This window comes from Oenanthe melanoleuca, chromosome 15 (genome assembly GCF_029582105.1).
Source record: "Oenanthe melanoleuca isolate GR-GAL-2019-014 chromosome 15, OMel1.0, whole genome shotgun sequence".
NCBI classification, from domain to species: Eukaryota; Metazoa; Chordata; class Aves; order Passeriformes; family Muscicapidae; genus Oenanthe; species Oenanthe melanoleuca.
In genome coordinates, this window is record NC_079349.1 from 6,673,337 (window position 1) to 6,689,543 (window position 16,207).

Consider the following 16,207-nt stretch of genomic DNA (forward strand, 5'->3'; position numbering starts at 1 on the left):
ATCTGCTTTCCAGGTCATCCTTCTTTTCTTCACACTTTCATTTTGACTTTCAATGAGGTAATTTCACCCTTAAGCTCATTAGTTTCCATAGGAAATGAATTATAAAAAATGCTAAGTGTGCCATATGAGGTTTAACATCAAAGACATTTCTAGACAGACCATGAATATATGTTGAAGCTGTATTTAGTCTCTGTTGGGTATTCTTTCCAGTGCTGCTGAGTTTCACTTGCTTTCATTAGGTAAGTGTTGGCTTAGGACTTGCCTTTTCTTTTCCCTTGCAATCCAAATTAATCTTTAATTGTTTAGAATAAATCTACTGACTGGACTGTTTGAGTCGAATATGATTTGTTAGGGCTCGTGTGCCACCCTCCTGAGGGGGAGAAAAACCCAACAAAACAGTTCTGAGTAGAAAGCTTTGTAATCAACTGCTCTTAACAAAAGTTAGAGTTCTGAAAGGAAACCTCAGTTCATGATTTGTTACTAAGTTATAAGTGGATTTTTCTTACTAAATGCTATTCTGAGTCTTCCAAGTTAGGATGCATTACCTGGATATTAAATCTCTTGTTTTCCCTTTGAGCCTACATTCCCGATCAGTTTTAAGTACCTGAACAGTAAGAACTTCAGCACACCAGATTCTTCTCAGCTTATATAGCTTCAAGCTTTCATTTTGAAGCTCTGTACAGTGAAAAAGTAGGGAATGCACATATTTTCATCCTATTTAATCTACCTAACACATTGGTTAGAGGGTTTGACTAGTATATTGCAAAATAGATCATTTTAAAAAGAAAAAAGGTGAATATTATGCAGTTTTGTTGAACACTTCTCTTTGCTAGCTCCATAATATTTTTCTGACATTTTTCCCCATGCATTTGTGATTTTTTTCCCCTCTTCAGTGAGTGTGTGGAGTGCTTATCCCATTTGCTGCTTGGTTACAGAACACAGAATCACACAGCAAACTCTGCAGTGCACAAAGGTAAAACTGAATCCAAGCCCATGCACAAGAGATGAGGTTTTCTGTCATTAAAAGTGTCAGCATAGCTCTCCAAAGTAATAATAGCTGTTAGAAACAAAATAAATGCCATAAGTAATACTATTTTAAAACTAATCCTAGTCAATATTTACAGCTGGGAGTATTAAGGCGCTTTATTCTACCCAGAGCTTTCAGAATTTCTTAACTCTGCACTGTGACTTTTTGAAAGAGTTTGGGTAGAAGCTGTTTGTGTTCCTGGGGAAAAAAGAAAATATGAGAGCTTCGAAACAATTGCCTTAGCTGTAAGAAGAAGAAAATATTTTATACATTCTTTAAGGGTACAAAATAAAACAAAAATACCTTTTTAGCAGTTAATTTTAGCGATCTGCCTAAAGCAAAAAAAAAATCCAAAACACCTCCTAATCAAACAAAAAAACTTCAAAAGTCAGGTCAGGAACTGAAGTCTCCCCTGGGCTACCTGCAGCACCCACCTGCAGGCACTGGGCACAAGTGTCTTCTACTGTTCTGGCATCACCTTTAAATAGTTGGTAAATCAGCCACCTCTGTTCTGAGAATAAGCAGCACTGTTCAATATTGCATGTTCATCAGGAGCAGGGCCTCTCTCACCACATCTCTGTGTAAACATATGTGTGTATATATATATGTATATGTATGTATGTGTATAGTCCATGCTGCAGCCAGGGTGTCTGGTGCAGTCCTGTGAATAATTGCCAATATGCTGCTGCAGCAGGCAGTGATGGAAGAGTGTTCAGGCAGCAGGATCTGAAAGGAAACACAAACTCCCACAGAAACCTCCTCTGGCAGCAGTTACACAAACCTGGTTAGCAAAGTCTGTCCTTCGGTTACACAACAGGTACTGGAGGAGGTTGGCGTAAACAACCACCTCATCTTCAGTCTCAGAGAAATTGGGAAGGATCTCAAAAGCTGTGTTTGCTTTTCTGCTCTTCTGCCAACACTGGGGTACCCACACGCTGTCCTGGTGCTCTGAGGCACAACTCAGGCTTTCAGCAAAACAAATTAAATGTTGTTACATCATGAAAATGAGTAGTTAAACATGCTTTTATTGAAAAAGCCACTTTTTCCAGCCCTTCGAATATAACTATTGTCAATAATTGAACACAAGTACTTTTCAAAAGTAGATTTTAGTGTTTCAACCTTTAGAAATGTAATAACTAACAGAACATTGAATTACAATGTATATGAATTTAATGCAGTGGAAGTTATTGTTAGAGTAGTGAAGACTTCTAAATACTTTTAAAATCATAAATATATTAACTCTTCCCTTTGAATCAAGTAGCATTAATTTAAAACAACAACAACAACAAAAAAAAAAAACCCACCAAAAAAGAACCAACCAACATGGAGCCAGACTTTGGCACTTCAAAACTACTCAACACAGTCTGGAAATAATAAATGCAGAGACTTGTTTGTTGTTCAAGTTTGAGTCAACTGCTAAAGGGCAAATGTGTTTTTGCTTCCACTTTTACCAGCTGCACAGCTTCTATGTCTAGGTAGACATGTAAACACACAGGATAAATATAAGGCAAAACCTCTAGTCTTGTGTTGCGTATCTCAGACATTAATAGGTGGCAAATGGAAGCAGGAATAGCAGGTGAAATCATAAATAATTCAGTTAAATATTTCAGGAATCAGTCTTAAATGCCTTCACAGAGAAGGATTAAGATAAGTGGATGCACAGTGCAGCTAATACAGGGGAAGACTTGTGCAGAAGATTCCTTTCTGACACCTGTTTTATGACACAGTATTGCTTTAAAACAATGTGCTGTCGCAGCTGCAAAATGCAGCTTCAGAGGGAATTTTTTCATTTAAGAAAGAAAAAATGTTCTGAATTGTGGGACAAACATGCAGGAGTCTCTTGCTAAGATAGGAAAATATCACCAGGAGGCAGTTAAAATACTGATGGGGTTGTTAAAGGCAGTAGAACTTATCAGGCTTCCCTTTGGTTCAGTGTTCCATTGAATGCCCTGGATTTGTACTTAGGGAGGCACAGCCAGGGTAGGGTTAATTTCTAAAGAAAGTGAGCACTCAAAGTTTGCCCCACCTTAATTTTTTCTTTCAAGTCTTGCCTGCTAAAGGAAGGGGAATAGTTCTCTAGTCAATGTGCGTTACCAGCAATAAATAGCTGGTGGATATAGGATCAGAGCAGCTGCAAATATCCAAGGGTTGGATGCTGAAGACTATTCCTAGTATTTCAGTGTTTTTGTACACAGGCTCCTGTTGCCATGAGGAGTCATTTAATGTAGTGGACTGAGGTGTTCTAAGCCTATGTAGACCTAACAAAGATAAAGCTACATCAGACTTTAATAGAACAAGCATCTGGTATTGGGTTGCTCAGCTTGCCTATACACTTCTCTAAAAAGTTAGGAGATGAGATAATCTTGCTCTTTAATATTAGAGTTGCTAATGCTTGGTAAGCTTTGTGCTAGACTGCAGAAGTTATGAAATACTTAAAATGAAGTTTACAAAACTGTATGCAAACATGCATGATTGAATTCTTACCCTTGGCTTGGCAAGGCTTGGATTGTACAGGCAGAGCTATAAACAGAATTTAACTCAGAGCTCCCAACAGAAAGACTCAAGTGATACCTCAGGGACAGGGGACTGATTTACATTTCAGATATAAACCACGGTGTGACTGCCCCAGGTTACTTTCATACCCATCCCAGAAAAGAGTTTCTGCAGTCTGAAGTACCTTTTTTAGAGGATGCTTTCTTGTACAAACTACATCCAAATCTCATGCAGGAGAAGAGAGATGAGGTTACTGAGGGAAGATGGCATTTGTGCTGTTCTGTGGTTTGTATCCTTGTAATCTCAGTCCCAATGTGTGGGAAGCAAAGACTGCTCTCAACAAAGCTGCCACATGTGACTGCCACACTCAACTGCTCGTCACAGCTTCTGCTCTGCTCATGTCCCTGTTCCCTCTGGGTTTGGGAACTGATGTTTCAATCTTTCCGAGGACATCACTGGACTGAAGCTTGGAACAGCGTAGGAGCAGCGGGGGTGTCACAGTTCTGTAAGGTCTCAGTGGTGTTGGCATCTCCACCTGCTGAGCTCTGCTGGTCCCTGGAGGAGCTGGGGGCCTTCCCATGCCCTTTGTATGAAGTGGGGGATTTTGCCCAAAGTGGAAGGCTCGAGGTGAAGGCGGCAGAGCTGTTCCCCTCTGCAGTCAGAACCCCCGGCTGTTTCTCTGCCACGGCTGGAGCATACACAGCATTTTGCTCTGACAGGTGATCTCCACACTGACTAAGGTGTTCTGCCAGGACCAGAGGCTGCTGATCATCCCCTTCTTCAGAAATAACAAAAACTGGTTTGTTTTTATCTGTTTCTACCATAAGCTCCTTTGTTTTTGAACTGTTGACCAAGTTCATTTTCAGTGGGTTGGAGCTCTCTAAAAGATTTTTGGGACTTTGGTTGTTACCTGGAGATGCTGCCCCTAGATGTCTTGAGGGATCCAAGGACCTCACATGTTTGCTGTCAGGGGAGCTGGCTAAAATTCCAAAATAAGGGTTCCCAAATCTGGATTTCTTCAAATTGCAAGAAGTTAACTTCCGCTGCCTCTGTGCAGACAGAGTGAGGGGATATGAGGCATTACTGGCAGATGAATCAGAGTAAATAGTCTCTGATGCTCCCTCTATCTCAGTGGCTGAGATTACCTTTCTGGTTGGCACACCTTGGGATCTTGCAGCTGTGGAAAAGCCCTGCACAAAATAGTCCAAAATTAGTAGATGTGCCACGAAAAGCAGCTCTCTCAACTTTGATCCCGAGACAATTAAAAGTTTAAATTCCTGGTTATTTTAGAGGTAAGATGCATTCTTTAGGAAAAACCTATGTTGTTACCTTAAAAAGGAAGAAGCATCCTTTATTAGCTTTGTAACAAGCTGTTGGTTTGATGACTAGAGTCAGTGAGACCCAGATATCCCTGCCACACCTACAGATTCCTTGCAGTGCAATAACAACACATCAATTATAATAAATTCAAGGCATAACCAGGGGGAGAAAAGCACATGTCAGAACACTCAATGAGATAATCTTGTCTGAAGGCATTTTTTAATGTTCTTCTGGGCTGGGGATAATTTCTTAACCAGGTGCCAGCTGCTAGAAAATACAGCTGCTTAATACTTTAGGAAAGCCTGGATAAATTACAATATAATTAGGCCAGAGAGTTTCCCGTACAGCAAGGAAGATGGAGACACGTGTTTGCACTTCAAGACAGAGAGGAGAGGCACTGGCCAAGGGGAAAACATGTCCCATCAATGAACGGGGGAAATACTGGAGCTGAGCCCCACCATCCTCCCCTCCCTGCAAAGACTCACACTGCTGTCAACCAGCTTCGTGAAGGGGCTGTTGGTGCTCCAGCTACACCATTTTTTCTGTAGCTGTGGTATGGGAGCCAGGAGGTCGTGGAAGGTGCGGGCACTCCAGGTGCGCTGCCTGGGACAGGGATGCTCCAGCTGCACGTTCCCCTTCTCGGCAGCGTCTGCCCCTGCCGTGGGCTGGGAGCTCAGCCAGTCGGACACAGAGCCCGGGCTGGTCACACTCCTTTTCAGGTTTTTGTCCTGAAAAGAGTCAATGAAGATCATTAACAGGCATCTTGCAGCAAAACATTTTTGAAACACTCTGAAAACAGGCTGTTAGTGCATGAGACTGATTGATTTGGTTCTCAGAGGACATACAATGCATCTCCTCATTGTTTTAACTTGCTCCCCAGTTTCTGGCTTAAAGCTGAAGTGGGAAATTTCAGTTACATAAGATATAGTCCTACAACCCTCACTAAATATATTAAATATCTACAGCTTAATTTACTGGAAGTATTAGACAGATCAGAGTCGTGAACTTCACTGTGTAGAACAGAATTTTTCCACTCTGCTTGGCTCTTGGAAGGCTCCAGGTGTGTCTGTCTGGGGAAATAAAATTTAAGGGGGATGGAGCCTGATAAAAGAAATCCAGAAGCAAGCAACAAGAGAATCAAAAGTCTCAAAAATCCACAGTTCAGTAGAAAAGACTGAAGTTAGTGGTGCTCTTTATCCTATGCAAGGGAAGAAATAAAAAATGAAAAGAATGAAAAATAAAGAGAAAGGAAATAATCCGTTCTCAGTGTCTGAGCTGAATAGAACAAGAAGCACAAGAACTGGATTGGAGCCAAGGAGATTTGCATTTCACATAAAAAGTGCTTTTCAGGTGGACAACATGCTTTAGGAGTAGACCAAGACACTCAGACAGGTGTAAAATTGACATCATCAGAAGGTGAGACTACATCAAACTGCTGTCACCAGCCCTGTGTCTGAGCAGATTTGATCAGACATGGGAATGAACTATAAACATATCTTCCATACTTTATAAGTTCTGATGTTGCATTTGAAATCACAATTTTTGTTCTTAATATTGATACGATCTTAGAGCCAGAAAAGTTAGAGAATCTCTGACTATGAATTTCTTTTTATTCGTACTAATACTTCACCTGTTATTTAAACCTCCTGTTACACAACTCTATACATATTTTTAATTTTCAGCTGTGCAAACGTGGTTGTCATGAGAGGAATGCAAAATCCACATTCCCAAAGTTTACATAGTCCTTAAAAAGTGTCTGAAATAAATCCCACAGTGTCCTGGATTTTAAAATCCTGAGAAACCAGAAACATGTAATTTGTTATTTCTGAGAAACTGAATCTCCCAAGTTTCTACAAATCAAAGAAACTATTTAGTGAATGTGTCATATTGGAAGTGGATGGGCAGAGAGGCAAGAAATTAGCACTAGATCAGAAAAAGAAACTCAGTAGGAAGCCAGGAGAGGCATCAGGCTCTGGATAAGTTTGTTTCAATGTTAAGCTCCTAGTAGAAGATTTTATTAAAGGGACAATCTTTATTTATAAATTTTTAAGCCGGCTGTCTTCTCCTCAGTGGTCCCTTCAGACTGTCTTAGGATTTATAATTCTAATATTATCATAAATACCTCCAAACTGATGTAAAAATTAGTCAATGGTTTTGAGACAGATTCACTGGAAGCAACTGGGAAGATGAACAATATATTTTCTAGACTTTTGAAAATGGCAAGAAATTTTTGTTTGTTTTGGCCAGAAATGTTTATTAAACTTCCATGATTATACTCTTCACTCAAACCTTTGCACCTGAAACCTGCAGTGTGTGATCACAGAGATCCCAGTCATGAGTTAGCCAAAGGGTGAATGATGCCTTAAACCAAAGGAGATTTAGAAAGCCATGACCCTAGTGGAGGACACCTGGAATCATCTCACCCTCTGTTTCCTCATGCCAGTCACAGAAGGAGTTTTTTGCCCTCCCAGCTCTTCCCCCATAACACAGGACTGGTGTCTTCAAATGGGTTTTAAAAGCTGCAGAGCAAAAGCCAGTTAATCGCTGCCTGAGGCCCAGCAGAGCTGGGGCTCGCACTTGGTGGGCAGCACAGGACCAAGCAGCCAGACACCATTTCTCAGGGAAAAGATCAAGATAATTTTTTTAATGAATGCTCCTTATAAATTGACAAATTCTAGTCAAGCATTTAGCATGAGGTGAGGGTGCTGGCATTATTTACTGACTGAGAAGGCTCAGGATTTCACACGTGTTTTCACATGGGGATCTCTCAGCTCCTGCCAAGGAACGGGCTGTGCTCCAGCAGATCTCTCATCCCACTGCCCAGTGCTGGCCACAAAGCCATGCTCCAGCTCCTCTGGGAGGCCTGCAGGCTGGCTGGCCAGCAGCATTTCACACCCTAAAAATACACATCTGAAAATTCAGCTGTAAACACATCTGACATCCAGGAACCTCAGTATCACGTGGCCTGGTAAGAACCCGTTTGAGTGCAGGTTTGCAATTATTGTGCTCTGCTCAATTTCCACACTCCTGGAGAAGACGAACTTCAGCTGTGGGGAAAGGCCCAGGGCTTTTTAAAAGGCCCTGTTTTCTGTTCCTTGAGGAATTTGGTTGGGAATATTGCCTCACTTGTGTGCTGCATGGACATCACTGAGGACATGCTTCCTGACTTAATAATGTGTTTAATTCTTTGGGTTGCTTTCACTGTTTTAACTCTCTTTTATTTATTTTACATATTAATGCCCTCTGAAGATTGATTGCAGAAGCAATGTCAGAATAGAAATGGGGGGTATTTTTTCCTTCTGACTGAAGTGGGAAAAGGGGCAGGAAAATGTTTTTACCTCCTGCCTAGAAGATGTGTGTGGGGCTGCCAGCAGGTGAAGCTCTGCTCTGGAAAGGACCAGGGAGTGCAGGTGTTTGTCCAAGGGTGCCCAGTCTGGCTGCAGCTCCCAGTGCCCTGCTCCACAAAAGGGAATGTTCAGGCAAGGGAAGGCTCCAGAGCTGTTTCCCTTTTTTCCCCTCTTACTGTTCATCAGGGTGACCAGCTGGAGGAAAAGCTCAGCACGTGTCTTACACCAGTGTAGGAAAATCCTGACCAGCCTGGCCTCCTGGCTAATTTCCTAATCAAGTGCAGGGATACAGAATGCTTTTGTTTTTGTAAACTGTGACAGAAGTATAATACAGCCTGTCCTGGGCATGCGAGTTCCTTGTGCTGGTTGTTTATCCTCTTGTGGGAAAGAGAGAGGGCACTGGAGAAGAGAGTATTGACCTGGGAAAGGCTTTAGCAAACAGTTGTAATGAATGTGCTCTGTCTGCACTCACTCGAGGTTGAAGAGGTGACAGCCAGACCTGAGGCTTCCGAGCCATTATCTGTTCCTAAACAAATAAAGGACCAGGAATCTGGGGGAAAGAGCTAAAATAAGAGAGAACCTGCTGAATCAATTCAGGTTTCTGTCTGTGAATTTGTGAGGGCCTCAGTGCTTTCACTTGAAGTACTTGATTTTTTTTTAGAGCCTACACTGTTAATTTTCATATCAGCTTGGTGAGACACTTTCTGCCAAGCTGAGGAGCTGAGTAGCTTCCCAGATCCCTTGGAGTGGTGGTCAGTAGGTCTGACTCCCAGCTCTTTCAGTTGCTACAGGTGGTAATTTTAATGGAACATCAGCTTTGCCAATTAACACGTCTGCAGGTTGGTCCTAGTGCCTGCTGGCAAACTTCTCCATTATTTGCTAGCAGAGGTGAGGTAGGGCTCTGCATTTGCTCTTCCTAAAGCTGGGAAGATACTGGCTCAGGGGATCACAGTCCACATTTGATGGCAGCTCAGCTTGAGGAGTAGGAGAACTGCCTGGTTCAGTCCCTGCCTTTTTAGAAAGTGGGCATTGGGCATAAGTGCACAGGTATGACAAGTGCTGTCCAAGAGGGGCATCCTGCAGCTTGCTAGAGATGCTGGGGAATGTACCTGGATCCTGTAGGTGGTAAAGCTCAGCCCACTGGTCCCAGGTCCAGCAGAAATGATAAACACTTCATCACTCCCAGTCTCAGTGGTCACTGCAGAGATGGAGGAGGGCACATCTGGGTCAGTGTCCTGAGGAGACCGTTCTGTGCTGCCTCTACAGGAAGTGACTGAGAAAGGAAGAAAATCAATAAAGACTGCTTGCAAGAGTCCAAAACATCTGTTTCCAACTCCTCCATGACAAACCCTCCTCCCTCCCTCCCCAGACAATCTAGAACAGGCTTTGGCTGGCTGTTGCACCAGTTAGAACAAAATTCAAGTCAACAGTTTGCTCTCCTGAAACTGCAAGCTTTTGAAAACAAAACAAAAGAGGAGTGGAGAAACACCCTTGGGTCTGCTTTCTAATAAAAACACACATGAACTGAAATTCCTTGTGTTAAACACACGAGGTTGTGCTGCAGATCAGAAACCTGCTCAACTCACTTTTATTTTTATTTATTCATATCTGCTAATATTAGGAGCTGTAGTTTTTGGTTAAACCCCAGTGAAGCTGCTCCTAGGGGCAGCCTGATGCTCCAGGGACTGCCATGAAGGGGTGTGTGTCTCCATGTGTCCCCAAGGCCTGTCATGAGGTGCAGGCAAGGAGAACTCTGGCCACAACCTCCTCAAGGAGATGAGAAGCTATTGTGGCTGGGAGTACAGAATTAGTTTTTTATGGAGATCCCTTTGTGAGAGCTGTGTGGCTGAAGGTTCATGGATGGTGTGATGGTGTGTCACAGCACAACACAAAGTCACTCCCTGTTGGCCTCCACTAACCAAAAGAGCCACTAGGACAGTTCATGTGTTGTGACTCAAAATTGCAGCAAGTGACATTCTCTGCAGCTTGGCTGGGATGCTTTTTTCTGGGAGCACACTGTGAGGTGAATGTCACCCAAAGCACTTCCATCCATACAGACCCACAGAAACTGTGAGCTCTGGGAGCTGCAGCTGGCCAAAGACAACCTGAGCATTGTAAAACCTGTCCTTTCTGGACAAAGCTAGGCCTGGGGCAGGTGAAACTCTTCCCAGTTTATGGATCTGTGTAAGTTGTTTGTAGCAGCCTGAACCCAACATTTGCTCTGCTAACCCAGAGTCTGCAGTGCCATGTGCTGTGACAGCTTGTGTTGGCAGCGCACTGGAGCTGCGCTCTGTGAGCTCCTTGCCAGGGGAATTACCCTTCCAGGGAGGGGGGAGCAGCAAGGGACAGTCCCCACAACACAGGCTTTCTGCTTGGAGCAGCTCTCCAGCTGTGCATGGACGAGACAGTGACCAAGGCTAGAAGAAACCAGAGGTGCTGAAGTGGCCCGGGGGTGCTCGGGGTGCCCTGACCCGCTGCGGCCGCTGCCCCCACTCACCCGCCTGCTCCCGGCTCACAGAGTGGTTGTTGTTCTCATTCTCCCGGCTTGGCACCACCAGCTGCAGCTCATTGATATCGGCACTGGAGTTCTGGATCCTGTTCTACAACTCAGAACATGCCCCAGTAAACATCGTCAGATAAACAGTGCAACAGCCAATATGAAAGAGAGAAACAGAAATTGCTGAAGCCATTAGCACTAACCTCCTGGTCACTGCATGCGTTGGATGAGCTCCTTTTGGGGCACGTTCTCTGCCTGAAAAGGAGAGACAGCAACAACAACAACAAGCCCTCGAGTGAGTTAAAGATCCACAGCAGGAAAGTTCTCGGCTCTGCTCATCCTGCGAGGGGAACCCAGCAGGTTATGAGCATCCAAAATACTTGCCAAGACTCAAGGCAGCAAGGCCTGTAAACAAGGGGAGAAAATGATATGCTCATGTGGTGGAAATTCAGCTGGAGAAGAACCTGTCATCTTCTTATTCTCACTGCAAAAGCAGGAACAGAGCTCAGGCCTCTGCCAAGTCCCACCAGGCTCCCCCTGACAGCTGCTCTTTCACATCAGTAACTGAGTAGCAGGACTGGGATCCTTCAGTCTGGGCAGTGACATCCTTCTTATCCTGCTAGACAGAGTATTTCATCTGCATAGCTAATTCTGCATACTGGGTTATATTTAGCAAGCAGAGAGCATCAGATGCTGCTCATTTGTATGACTGTTTCACTAAAAGGCAGAGCTGTGGAAGATGGTGATGGGATGAACGTGCCCCTTGGCTGAAGGGAGACGCATGTTCTTAGCCATTTTTTCACTTTTGTATTAAAACTGAGATTATGAAACAACTAGTGTTATGAGCTTTTGGATGAATAAGACTTAAAGATATCATAAAGAAAGGCTGGCACTGGTAAATGTGGTAATGACTAAAACAAGTGTGGTCTGTGCCCAGTGGTTCTCCAGGGGATGGCATAGACATGGAGGAGCATTAGGCACTGACTCATGGATGCAACCCAGGTCATTGCAAAGGTAAATTCTCACCTCCAGGTGGTGGGTGGGCAGCAGGCAGTGACTGGCAGGGCAGCTTGGGTGGGGAGAGATGGCAACATTGTTGGCTTGATGGAGTCACTGTACACTCAAGGGTTGGGAGGCTGTGCAGGTGTAAAGTGCAGTTACAATTCATGGGTTGCAACCATACAGCAAAAGTTTGACTGCATGGGACAGGACTAAAATTAAATAAGGTGGATGTATCTGTTGTTCTTGGGGCTTGGGAAAGAAAATAAAAAATCCCCCATTACTCAAGCCAGGCTTCATGGCCAAAAGTAATTAGAATTATTGGCCAACTAACAACTGAAGCTTTCATTCCCTCCCCAAGTAGCAAACAAAAGCTGCAGTGTGGCAGAGACTTGGAGTTTCCCCAGAGAGCTTTGCCCTGCTCAATGCAATGAGCCTGAGCAGACACTGCTGATGGCTTGGTGCACTGGAGTGGCAGTGGGTGCCAAGCCCATCCCAGGCCATTTCTACTCCTGGCAAGGCAGAGCCTGCTACTTTTAGCTGAGCAAGAACAGCAGATAGAAATGGAAAAAAAAAAAAATCATCAGCTAAACCTGGTACCAGAGGAATAAATAAAGTATGAAGAGAAAAGAAAGTGGAAGGCAAGTTTACAAGGCCAAGAGCTTCCAGGCTCCTCCTGGCATCCTCTGCAGTGCCCAGTGCAGCCAGGACAGTGTCCCTGTGCCTCGGGGGGCTGCTCCCAGCTCTCCATGTGCTGAACTGCTGAAGCACCATCATTTCCCCCCTCAGCCCACCCCTTGCCACCCTGACATTTTCTGCAGTGAGGACAGACTGTGGCTAATACACATTTGACACCTGATTTCAAGCCCCTGTTTAGGACAAGAAGCATAAAATAGAGCTTGATGGGCTCAGTCTAAAAGAAGTTTAATGCTTAGTGCTTAATGGCCTCAGCAGTCTTATTCTGAGCTGCATTAAAAACCTCACAGCTGTGAGGAAGGCAAGCTCCAAGCAGTGCCAGTGGTTCTGGGGCCAGAGACCAATACCCTCAAAGCACATCCCACAGTAAAGAGGGAGAAAAGACTCTTCCAGTGCAACACAGGTGAGGTAACTCAGCACAGGTCATGGCATCACTTCCACCTGGTCTCACTTAAATGCTCTAAGTCTGACAAAAAATAAAGTGGTGTAATCAAGGCTTCCTAGGAGTAGCATGCAGGGAATACAGGAGGCTGGGATGGTAAACACCCTCTCAGGAGGCTGAAGGAGCAGGGGTAGTCTCTAGTCTCTATTTACATTCAGTCAACAGCTGGCTGAGTTATAGATATCTTCTTTAAAAAAAAAAAAAAGAGTTGTAGAGCAATGAAGAGGCATAAATAGCAGTGTTAAAAGAAGCAAGTCTAATCCTGTGCCATAGGACCCCTGGCAGGATGTATTCCCAGTGACCAGAACACACAAACATTGCTGTGGGGGGCTGAAATCCTGTGGAATTTTTTTTTTCTGCTGGTCAGGAGGTGCAGAACATTATTTTGTAAACATCTGACAAGCAAAAAGCCAAACTGTGAATGTGAGCAGCATGGCCTGACTTTCTAAACAGGCTTTGCAGAGGAAATCTCAGCCAGTGGAGCCTCAGATTGCCAGTGTACTTTTTGGGTTGAATAATACTCTGCTTCATGGATCGTTACAGTGAAATTAAATAGGGGTATTGGAGCAAGAACAGCCTACTCAACATGTGTATCAGCCCAGACTGCTGCCATAGCAAAGGGAGCCTGTTTCTGTCTCTTTTGAAGATTGGCAAGAGTATAAAAATAAAGTATTTGGTATCTGGAAGACATTTTCCACCAGACATTTTCCTTTAGAGCTAGCAAAAAATTGTGGTCTAAATTGGTGTTCTGCAAGCTCTTTAAAAACAGAAAGGTTAGTTAGATGTAGCACATGCAGGTTTAACTCTTACAGCTACAAAAAGCTCAGACCCTGAAAGCAGGAATTTCTATATATACAGCAAAAGAGAGGATGTTTAAGCTTCCCCACTCTCCCCACGTGCTCTGGTGCCCAGTGTGACTGGCCTGCATCTCATGCTTATTAGCCAGAGCTAAAATGCAGCCTCCATAAGGACAAGGGTGGTGAGGGGTGTCTGGGCAACCCTGACACCTCTGGGGTTGGAGGATGCACACTGGATGAGGCAGGGATGCAGGAAAGGAGAAACCAGAGCAGCTGCCTGATGGCTCTGGGAAATGAACACTGCTGCCAACACCAACCACCAGAGTGGAGCCCTGCAAGCGTTTGTTTCACTTCACCTGATATTTTCATTGAAGTCAAAACAGTTGAAAAATGGTGTTTATTTTGACAAAAACCTGGGGAGCATAGGGTCTGTTTTGAATTTGTTGGAAGGGAAAGAAATAAATCACTGTTTCTACAAAAATGTTTTCACTAGGGAGTTAGAAAAATGCAAACATATGCTGGGGGGGCGGAGAAGTGTTCCTTGGATAGAGATAGAGAAAAGAAATATATAAAAGAAAAGCAATTGACTGGAGGGGCATGCTTGTGTAACTGTCTGGTTTTAGCCATTTAACTAGTTAGCATCAGGACCTGGAAATCCACAACCCATCCTGACCATCTGCTCATTTGACTGGATTGTTTTGGATTGCATTTGGGAACAATGAGAGGTACTGCAGCATGGCTCTGGGCTCTTCCCCAGCATCAAAGGAATGTGCAGATGACTTCTTAACACACTGAATGCATTGGATTTAAAATTTCTGCACAGTGTCTTGGATAAAATATGCTACAGATGGAAAAATATTTTTAAATCTTAATTCTATGTGGTAATACTTTGGTTATTATTTATTTTTCTGCAGAGTGCTAGTGGTGGTTAGTTAGAGCCAAACTATGGGATTTCTATGAAAAGATGCAGTGACTGTCAGCTCAACCTGCTCAGGAGACTCAGGGAAGGATGATCTTTCTGTGCTGATTTTGTTCATCAGCCAAAAGCTGAGGTTCAAAGGCACCACTGCCACTGGAACAAAAAATGCCCACAAAAGTACTGACCAATATTTATGCAGAAAACAGAAAATAAATCTGAGGTGCAGGAGCTGGAGGAATAGGAAAGAAAGCTGAGGAGCCTGGGGCAGGAGCAGTGAGTGGCATTGACTTCCTCTGTTCCCACTTTACCACACTTGGAGGACAGCAGGAGTTAGCAGAGCAAAGGAAATGTAACTTTTCTGGAAATGTAATTCTTTTCTGGTCTTTTCCCTATGGATAATATCACATGCTTCCGAGGCTCTGGTGTGCACAACCTTACCTGCAAGCTACACAGAGGGCAGAGAGCAAAACAAGAGCAAAGAGAAGGATCCCTGTTAGAACTGCCAGCAGCATCATGCTGTCCCTCCTCTCCTGCCTCACAGCATCCACAGCGCCGGGCTCCGAGATGTTCCTGTACTCGAAGAGCATGGCAAAGCCCCGGCCCCGGCCCGTGGTGGTGATCAGCTCCAGGATCACCTCCACCATTTCCAGAGGGGAACCAAACACCATGGTCTTGTTCACAGGGGAATTCGGGCCGCAGAAGCGAGAGGAAAATGTGATGAGGTCAGAAACATACAATACATCATGGGGACAGACATCCACTGCTGACTGAGGGCTGGAGGAGATGTCCATGGGAAGTGCTGTTGAGGGAAGAGTCCAGCTCTCCACTGTGACTGCATCTCTCTCACTAGCAGCTAGGTGGGCAAGCAACACCTTCCCTTCCAAATCCTCTCCTGTTCCCAGCCCGCTGGTGTTCTGCCTCTGCCCTGAGGCACTGCCAGCCACAGGGAATGGCAGCTCCTCTGGCCCAGCCTTGGTGATCCCTTTGGGTTCCTTCATCTGCTTCCACTGGTTTTCTTCAGATGCTTGTTTGGCTTCATCTTTTTTTGAGATGGCTCCTGGAAGTTCCTCCAGGTGACCAGCATGGTCCTTTGACTGGTCTCTGGTGCTGCTCAGATTCTGAGCCACCTTCAATGTCGAGGTCTGGAGAGAGGGTTTTGTGGTGTGGGCAGCAAAGCCCAGGTTTTCCTCAAGAGAAGGCATGTCCTTATTTTCTGTTGTAGTAGGGGCAGAAAAGCCATCCCAGGGGGTTGGAGTTTCACTAGAGCTCTCAAAAATGTCAAAGTCAAATATTTCCAAGATGAGATGGGTTCTCATGGGAATGAAAAACTGCCAGACACAGTGTGTCCCTGGGTAGTAGTTGTTTGGAAAACCTGGTGACAAAATCAGGCCTCTTTCCATTGATTCCACCACTGCACCACAGGAGTAATACACCTGGGAAATAAAACAGAGAATTTTACATCTTGCCATAGATTAGACCTAGTCTGCCAGACCAGTAGAAGTTCTGACTCTTTCCTTTCCCTTCAGAGGCTGGTTTAAGATACCCCCAAGACAGGGAAATTCACTAAGTTTGTGCAAGTTTTAGCTCCTACTTTTTTGGAGCATCAATCTAATACAGGAAGCCACTCTTAGAGACTATGGAAATGTATATTGGATGGTCAACCTCCAAGA

The 16,207-nt window shown here is 44.3% G+C and overlaps 1 protein-coding gene across 1 annotated transcript in view; it reads right to left on the reverse strand.

Moving 5' to 3' along the window:
• Positions 1-1,743: 1,743 nt before the first annotated feature.
• LOC130259852 (uncharacterized) overlaps positions 1,744-16,207 on the reverse strand; it is a 37,998-nt gene continuing 23,534 nt past the window's right edge. Inside the window, exons 3-8 of the mRNA XM_056504608.1 lie at positions 14,976-15,970; positions 10,888-10,939; positions 10,685-10,787; positions 9,297-9,460; positions 5,326-5,568; positions 1,744-4,710 (exon numbers count right to left, since the gene is read on the reverse strand). Of these exons, the coding sequence (XP_056360583.1) occupies positions 3,973-4,710; positions 5,326-5,568; positions 9,297-9,460; positions 10,685-10,787; positions 10,888-10,939; positions 14,976-15,970 (2,295 nt within the window). The 3' untranslated portion in view covers positions 1,744-3,972. The remainder of the gene's footprint in view (positions 4,711-5,325; positions 5,569-9,296; positions 9,461-10,684; positions 10,788-10,887; positions 10,940-14,975; positions 15,971-16,207) is intronic.